We start from the raw sequence: 8,489 nt of genomic DNA on the forward strand, positions 1-8,489 counted from the left end.
CGAGAATGCATCTATCCTGCCAGCACCGCTCCCAGGTCCGCCTCACTTAATGGGGATAAAATACCAGCACCAGAGCCCCTGCAATTCGGGAGCCCCTCTCCAGACCATTGCACCCCAACATCTCCACCACAGGCAGTCACAGCCACTGGCGTAGAAGGTGTCACACAGGCCCTCTGCAGCAGGGCTTACCCGGACGCATTCTTGAACGACCCACCAGGGTCACCAGGGAGCTCGTTTGCCCTATAAATCCTCGGCCTCCCCAGTGGCCTCGGGGTTAAGCCTCAGCACTTAACTCAGGGCTCCTGATTCAGCAGGACTGGGCTGGGCGGGCTAGTGTGCGTGCCACTCATTCCCAACAGGGTGCCATTGCTCTTGGGGTTCCACTTCAGACTCTGGTGTCACCCCACTGGCCCCATCACCAAAAACCCAACTTTGTACAGCCTGAGTTCAGTCCCTGGCTGGGGAGCAAACCCACAGGGTGCAGCAGACCCCTCTGTCCCATCCACTGCACCCCTCGGCAGTGTACTTTGTCAGTTGGCCTGTTCTGCTCCCCACTCTGTCTCTGGTGAAGCCTCTCATCAGCCCACCTCTGGCCTGTACCCCAGTTCTTCCATGTAAAAATAAATCTTAAAAAAAAAAAAAACGACTATAAAGTCTCAGGCCTTACTCTACCCTAAAGAACAGCTTTCCTGAAACAGCAGTCAGGAAAATACAGGTTTAAATTCCTAGGTACATGGAAGTGGAGGGGCCCCCGTGATTCTCATGGGGGGAGGACAACCCTAAGAGTGGTACTCCTGAGCCCCACACTGCTCAGCCCCTAAGCTTCAGGGCCGGCTCTGAAAGCCAGAGGCCAAACCCCACAGCCCACCGCTTCCCAGTGGCCATCTGGCCTCTCCGCTGAGCAAGCTCCCTCACTCTCCGGCCGCGGTGTGCAACCTCACTGCACATCACTGTCACCTGCAGGGCTCCTTCCCTGCATGGTGCTGGGTGTCTACTCAGCGCTCCTGATTCAGCAGGACTGGGCTGGGCGGGCCAGGGTGCGCGCCACACATTCCCAACAGGGTGCCATTGCTCTTGGGGTTCCACTTCAGACTCTGGTGTCACCCCACCGGCCCCATCACCAAAACCCCAACTTTGTAGCCAGTACCTGCATTCTGCTTTACCCACAGTCCCGCTCTCACTTGGTTTGGGGGCCACAGCTCCAGGGTCCCCTCTGCCACCCCAACCTCTTTACCCTCTGCAGGTGCTTCCAGCCGCTGCCTGCAACCCAGGTTGCTCCAGGAGCTTGCCATGTCACGAGATGTCTACACTCCCCCCACCCCACTGTCACCTCACCTACAGTCGCTGCAGGCTGCCTGGACCCTGACTGACCAGGAGGCCTCCAGCATGGCTGTGAGGGCTAAGAAGAGGCCAAAGCGTAGGTACCATCATGGCTGGATGGCCAGGGAGAGGCAGACAGGCCACAGAACAGGCCAGGAGACCAGCCTGGGCTCAGGCAGGAAGGGTGGGGGAAGCTGAGGGAATGGGGGCAGCATCAGAGTGACGTCTTTGGCTGAAGCAGGAAAGCATTCCTGGCAGACAAGTTCAGAGGTAATAAGTATGTGCAGAGAGGCCCTCCCTGGTGGCGCAACAGCACCAGCACTGCGAAGCAAACCACAACCACTTCAGCACGAGTTCGATCCCCAGCGAGGGAGGTGACCCACATGGCGCAGCAGACCTCTCCTGACCCGCCCGCTGCTCCCCTCAGCAGTGTACTTCGTTGATCTGCCTGTTCTGCTCCCCACTCTGTCTCTGGTGAATCCTCTCGCCGCCCCCTGCACCTCTGGCCTGTACCCCAGTTCTGTATGCATAAACAAATAAATCTTTAAAAAAAAAAAAAAGGAAAATGGACATGGGAACTGGGAATCTCACAGCCAGCCAGGCCTCACTGTGGAAGTGGCTAATTTCCCACCTATGATTCCAGGTGAGGGAAAGCACTGGCAGCCACGGTAGCTTAGGACCCACTGCTCTGAGTGCTAACACCGTTCTTGGGAAGATCTGGGGAACCCCCATTGGGGCCTACCTGCTTCTGGTGGACAGGGATGGGGAGAGACTGAGCCCGGCCAACGGACACACACCGCTTTTTCAGAAGCTGCCCACAGTCCCATCAAGGATGGACAAGGATGGGTGAAGCCACATCTCGTGCCAAGACACCCCTGCTGCCTTCACAGGGAAAACCAGGGAGTCTGTGGCACGGGCCAGGACTAGGGCTGGGAGAAGAGGGGCAGAGGTTGGTGCCAGGACTTTCTCCCTTTCCCCTTGTATTCACAACCCCCAGGAAACGACTCTGTTCTGTTGGGATGGGGTTGGTCGCGTGGCTGAGACTAGACCAAGCTTCACAAAGCCCAAAAGTCCTGAGCTGAATCCGTAGCCCCACAGAGCTTCACAAATACTACTAAGCCGTGCAGGAGATATTAGGATCCTTGGTTTCCAGATGAGAAAAGCCAGTTAAGGTAAAGTGAAGAAGCCAAGGTCTAAGCTGGAAATGCTAGATCCTTGAGCTCAAATACATGAGACGGGTGCTTAAGGGAGGACCTAGTGTCATGTCCCCACATCCCCCTTCCTCCTGGCCATAGCCCACAGCGGGGATGGAACTGGGAGTGGGGGTGAGCCCCGAGTAAGCATCACAGGCATGTGAAGAGACAAAGCAAGCCCAGGGCAGGGCAGGAAGTCCAGAAGGGGAGGAGAGGAACCCCAGTTTCACCCACCCACTGAGGGTATTAGCAGTCTTGGCTCCCACCCCACCCTGGGAGCCCATGAATACAATTCCACCTTTACCCTGAATCTCTGCAGAGTAGCAGGAAAGGGGGCCACAGCTAGGGGTGTAGACTCAAGGACTGGGCTTTAAGTCATGGGCCGGCTCCAGCCAGCCCTCTGCTCCTGGGCCCGAGCACCCCAACAGGACAGTCACTAGCCACCCAGACTACTTAAATGCACATTCATTCAAACAAAAGGAAAAGGGCCCTCCCTGGTGGTGCAATGGGTTAAAGCAAAGCACTAGGAAGCCGTCTGCAGCCACCGCAGCACGAGTTCAATCCCCAGCCAGCGAGCTGATCCACATGGCGCAGGAGATCTCTCCTGTCGGCCTGTTCTGCTCCCTAGTCTGTCTCTGGTGAATCCTCACCTCTGGCCTACACCCAAGCTCTTGTATACATAAAGAAATAAATCATTAAAAAAAATGTAAATAAATAAATAAATAGGAAGGAAAAATCCTTCTTCCAATAGCCACTTGTACTTGCCACCTTTCAAACGCTGATCGCTGCAAGGGGCTAGCCAGACCTGGATGAGCACGTTCGAGAAGTTTCTACCACCACAGTGCTACCACTGAGCACAGCCCTACAGAATTTTCTAAAGCTTCCCAAGTCTCATTTCCTCCTCTGTAGCAGGAGAGTGATAACAGAACCCACCTCCCAGGGCTGAATGAAATGCGAAAGTCCAGTCGGCACAGGGCCCGGGACACACCAGCCCTCTGGAGCAGGTCACCTGCCTGCTGTCACCTGCTGCCACACTACGTTGACTTGCTTCACAGTAACCCCAACATCCTAATCACCTGTTGCTTGGCATGTTTCGGGAGGGCTAGAGGGGCTGGGCTCTGGGTGAGCCCTACGTCACGTAGCTCTCCAGTTTCCCATCTCCCCCTCCACAGAAGGGGCATTCCACCCCTGGTCACATCCCTCCAGGGGATGGATATGGCTTGCTGGTGCTCAGTGAAGGAAAAAGGTGCAGAAGGGTTTGGAAATGCGTAGACAGCAGCCTCCAAACAAGACAGTGTGTAGCGAGGTACCGCTCTTGGCACCCAGTGTGTTCTCCATAAATGCTGATGTGATGGATGTGGGCAGCAGCCCAGGCTGCCAAGCTGCGGGTAAGTACACGTCTCACACCCCCACACGAACACACGTCAGCCCAGTTACTTGGTGGGAGGGGCCCGGGGCCGCGGGAGACCATGAGGGCCAGACCCTGCCTCCTGCACCGCACGGCTGGGCAATACACTCTTCCCTGCATTCTTGAGCTACTCAGTCCTTGTCTCTGTCCTCATTTCTTGTTGGGTGGGCACCCTGCGAGGGCACAGGGCATGCAGTCCTGTTATCAGGGCGTGGGGGGTGGGTGGTGAGGAGCAACGAGGTGCTCCACAAGGCCTGGTCCCAGAGACACTACACACCTGCACCCTCAAACTGCTCCCACCCGGCTCACAGCCACACTGCGGGATAGCCTTCCCAGCCCCTCCCCAGGCACCGACAGACCCCAGCCTGGGACCCCCTGGCTTGCCAAATGTCTGTGCCACCCACTGTTTCCATCAACTCCGGCCGCTCTCGGGTCCTGGCCCTTGTCCAGCTGCTCTGGACCAAACAGCGCCTTGTAGGGTAAGAAAGTCTGCTTCTTCCACTGAGCCCAGTCAAGACTCACATGCCTGGCCCCCAAGCCCTGGGGCCCTCCAGCCAGCCTGATTTACGGGGTGGGGAGGCCATGGGGGACTCTATTCCCTGCCGCAAAGCCTAGTGTTGCTGACTAATGCGATGGCTCCCAGCTGGCTCCCCAGGGTGAAGCAGGCTGGGCATGCCCTGGCGGCTGGGGATACAGGGACTGGATAGTATAGAGGGGCTGGGGGCTGGGGGCCAGGCAAGGGTAGGAGAGGCTTCCCCCCCTCGCCCCCCAGTATAAAGAGTCTGATGTAAGAGCAGAAAAGAAAAAGACAGCTTCCCGGAAACTGTGCACAACAGCACCCTGTAATAACGCTAGCAACTAACATTTGTCTACAGTTTTACAGTTCATAAAGCTCGTTCACACATTTGCTTTCATTCGTGAGGATGGTATAATTATCTCTGGTTTACAAATGAGGAAACTCAAGTGCGGGGAGGCTCAGTGTGGCAAACACAGACTCCCAGTGCAGGGCTGACAGCTGCCTTGCCCCAAGCCTCCTGTCCAACCTTAAAAGGCTCCCCAATGGCCCCAAGCCAGTATGGGGGGGACACGCCCCATCACCCCTTGCCAAATTTCAGCCCAAGCCAGGTATCGACCAGAGTCCTGGAGCTAGGCCTGGGCCCCCTAGGGGAGCAGGAATGAGTCAGAAGCCAGATCCCAGAGGTGATGGAAGGACGGAGCATGCCGTGGAGGGCTGGGTATGATTCAGCGCGGAGGGTGGGGCGAGGAGCCGAAAACCCGGGCTCCTGGCAGGGACAGGGAAGGTAAGGAGAACCTGCCTTCCACAGAGCCACATGCTGCACCTAGGGGGTCTCCTGCAGCACTGGGACTCGGGTCAGAGACACCCAGGCCTCCCTAAACATGCAGGTGCAGAGGCCGGGGACCAGAGCAGGATGGGCTCTGTAATCTTGCCTCCCGCAGCGCTGAAAGAAAGGGACAGAACAGCGAGTGCCCTTCTCCTGCAGCCATGCCCAGCCCCTCCCCCTGCTGGTCTAAGTCCCAGCCTGCTGTAGGGCCTGGGGCCTCTCCACCCAGCATCCCCAGCACAGGCCCGCTGGACTGGTCTGGGCACAGTCCCTGTGGTGCGCTGAGTCCAGCCGAGGACCTCCACGGTGGTGGAGGCTGCCCACCCAGCGGTGACTCCCGAAGCTTTGGTCTGCATCTCTCCCTTCCAGAACGCCCCCTTGGCAGCCTCTCCTCCCACCCTGTCCCCACTGCCCGGGGCCAGCACTTTACCAGGTCTGGCAACCTGGCGCTGAACCCATGCAGCCCTGTCCTGAAGCTCCAACAAACTGGGCTTCATCCCAAAGGAAGCAGCCCTACGCCCAGTGAGAGCTTTCGTAAAAATAGAAAGCGAGGTAACCTCCACCACTGCCATCTCTGCCGTGTGCTCTTCACTACACCCTCTTGAGGGCTTTGGGTTCAACAGCAGGAGCAAGGGAGGGGGCAGGTTGCGGCACTTAACGGTGGCGGCTCCTTCTCCTGGGGGTGGGGGGTGCTGTTCTACAGGGAAAATGACTTCAGAAGGCTCCTCATGGCTCTTAAGCCCTTTGAGCTGAGAGATTTCTTTTTCTCGGAGACTCAAGGATAATTTGCTTTCCCCACGGGGCCCTGTTCGGGAAATGCCATGGGAGGATGGCATTTAGCAGCTGTCTAAAGACACATTTCAGTGACTTCATGAATTGGCTGGCCTGGTATTTGCCCTGGGATTTGGCCCTGTCCTGAGGCAGGGGCCATTTAAAATGCTGCCTCCAGAGCAGACAAGTCACAGGAACAGGCTGCACGGTGCAGGCCAGGGCTCTCGGCTTCGGCGGGAAGCAGCCTGGGCCCACCAGGGACGGTCAGTGCTCCCGCCCCTCACCCCACCCCGGGGCTCGCCGGCTCCCTACCAGGTCTCACGGCCAGGGAGGCAGCACAGCTGGCCTGGCCCAGCTCGTTGGTGGCTGTAGCTGTATAGTTCCCAGCGTCGGCCTCCCGGGCCTCCCGGAGAAGCAGGGTGTGCCTCTCGCCCTCAGCACGGATGAGAAGGCGGCCATCACTGCGCAGCGTGGACCCATCCTTCTGCCAGGACACTGTGGGGAAGCCTCAGGGTGACCGGGGTGCCACGACCCACAGGCCCACTGGGCCCCACAGGTTGTCCAAACCACTCCTCTCCCCACCCCAGGGAATCCCGAGGACTTTCCCCTCACACACAGCTCAGGCCTGTCTGCCCCTCTCTCGGGGGGTTCTGGGAAAGACACACATACACGTCAGGCCAGAGTGGACACTCTCCCCACAGAGTGGACACTCTCCCCTTCTCTTCACCTGTCCCTCCAGGAATTGTGGGGGTGACCTGCCTGTCTGTCTCACCAGCTCTGGAGCTCACCTTGGGGCCAGGGGTTGGCGGTGACGATACACTTGAACAGCACGTCAGCTCCTGGAGCCACCACCGTGTTCTGCAGGGGCATCTCAAACACCGGGGTCTCCAGAGGCTCTTCTCCGGCGGACACGTAGGAGTCGTCGGAAGACTCTGCCAGAGACACGGGGGACGGGGTGAGGGGACATGTCCCCGTGGGAATGACACAGGAGAAGAGGGGGTAATGGCAGCCCCACATCTTGGGAAGCCAAACCCAGAGGGAGGAACCTCAAGAAGCGGGGAGACGGTGGTGGTGGAGGGGAAGGGTGCTCTCTTGAATATCCTGAGACAGTATAGAAAGGGACACAGGAGGAGGGCTCCAGACAGGACAGGGCGCCACAGCCCTCTGTCCATTTCCCCACTCCTCAACTTCAGCCACGGAGTGTTGGCTTCTGGAGAGAGGAGGGGGCTGTGGAGGTTTCACAGACATCTGGCATCAGCACTGGTGGGTCAGGCCCTGTGCAGGTGATCAAGGGCCACACAGCTATGCCAGCTTTGGAGCAGAGGATTAGCTAGAAGTGACCCAAGACCTAAGCGATGCCAGCAGTATCACAAGGCCACACTGCACTGTCACCCTAGTGATGTCCCAGGATTCAAAAGAGGGCATAGGTGGGCCTGCAGCTGGGCACAACATGCTCCATGGCGTGGGCAGATCAGATGACCTCTCGCACCTCAGTTTTGTTGTCTGTAAGATGGAACTAGGCAACAAGCAACATCTTGGGGGAGGCGACATACACATGAAACTGAGGTAACACCCCTGGGTGCCCCGTGGACATGCGGCCTGGGCGGGGCTGGGGGTATGCAGTGATGAGGCTGGGAGGACAATGGATAGGGGTGGAATCGCTAAAGATTGTGAGGGGTTAATACTAAAATGAAAACTAATTTTGATGACGAAAAATGCAGGTGGTAAGTAGACACGGAAAGGGTTAGCTGGGATCAGTGGTAGAGGCATCTGGCCCAGGGAGGCAGCAGAGGCAGGAGCTATAGTCAAGCTTGGCTTCCTCTGTCTTGCAACAGCAGAGGTCCCCAGGCTGATGTTCAGGTGAGCAGACCTAGCCGCAGGGACATTCTGGCTACTGGCCACCACCCATGGGCACACCGGGAAACAACACAGGTGTGACGTTGTCTTCGTGAGCACGGATTCAAGGCTGGGAGACAGGAGGCTACAAAGGAGGGCTGGCACAGCTCTTAGTGGCCAAGCTCAGGTCTGCAAATGGGGCAGGAACCTGCCAAACGATTGAAACCAGTTTCCATGTGCCCACCCCAGTGTGTCCATGTGGGGTGTGGACTGGGGGCTCCTTAGGTTTTCCCCAATGCCACCCCCCAGTTAGGTCCTAGACCTGAAAGAAGCAGGCCACCAGACTCAGGGAACCTCTGGCATCTAGGCCTCAGCCCACACTGCCTCTATCAACACACTCATGCTCTGCTGGCCAGGAGCAGGTGCTCTGGCCTGCACCTTTTGATCCTCCATTCAAACTGGAGCCTTCCCTGGGAAATGTCACCCTGGCAACTGCCTAGCCACCTCCTACCCCCAAACATCCCCGCCCCCCCCCCTGCCCAAGGTCTCTGGGGGGGGGGGGGGGGTCTCCTTTCTCAGCACAAAAGGACCGCAAAACCAGGGTGAAGTCTCCAAAAT

At 57.9% G+C, this 8,489-nt stretch overlaps 1 protein-coding gene across 2 annotated transcripts in view; it reads right to left on the reverse strand.

The window, feature by feature from the left end:
- The window catches only part of SPEG (SPEG complex locus), a 47,166-nt gene that overhangs the window by 31,380 nt on the left and 7,297 nt on the right, over positions 1 to 8,489 (reverse strand). For both annotated transcript variants that reach the window (XM_012728206.1, XM_012728205.1), the window contains exons 7-8: positions 6,824 to 6,967; positions 6,348 to 6,530 (exon numbers count right to left, since the gene is read on the reverse strand). In XM_012728206.1, the coding sequence (XP_012583660.1) occupies positions 6,348 to 6,530; positions 6,824 to 6,967 (327 nt within the window). The remainder of the gene's footprint in view (positions 1 to 6,347; positions 6,531 to 6,823; positions 6,968 to 8,489) is intronic.

This window comes from Condylura cristata, unplaced genomic scaffold (genome assembly GCF_000260355.1).
Source record: "Condylura cristata isolate star-nosed mole 26May11 unplaced genomic scaffold, ConCri1.0 scaffold00002, whole genome shotgun sequence".
Lineage (NCBI taxonomy): Eukaryota > Metazoa > Chordata > Mammalia > Eulipotyphla > Talpidae > Condylura > Condylura cristata.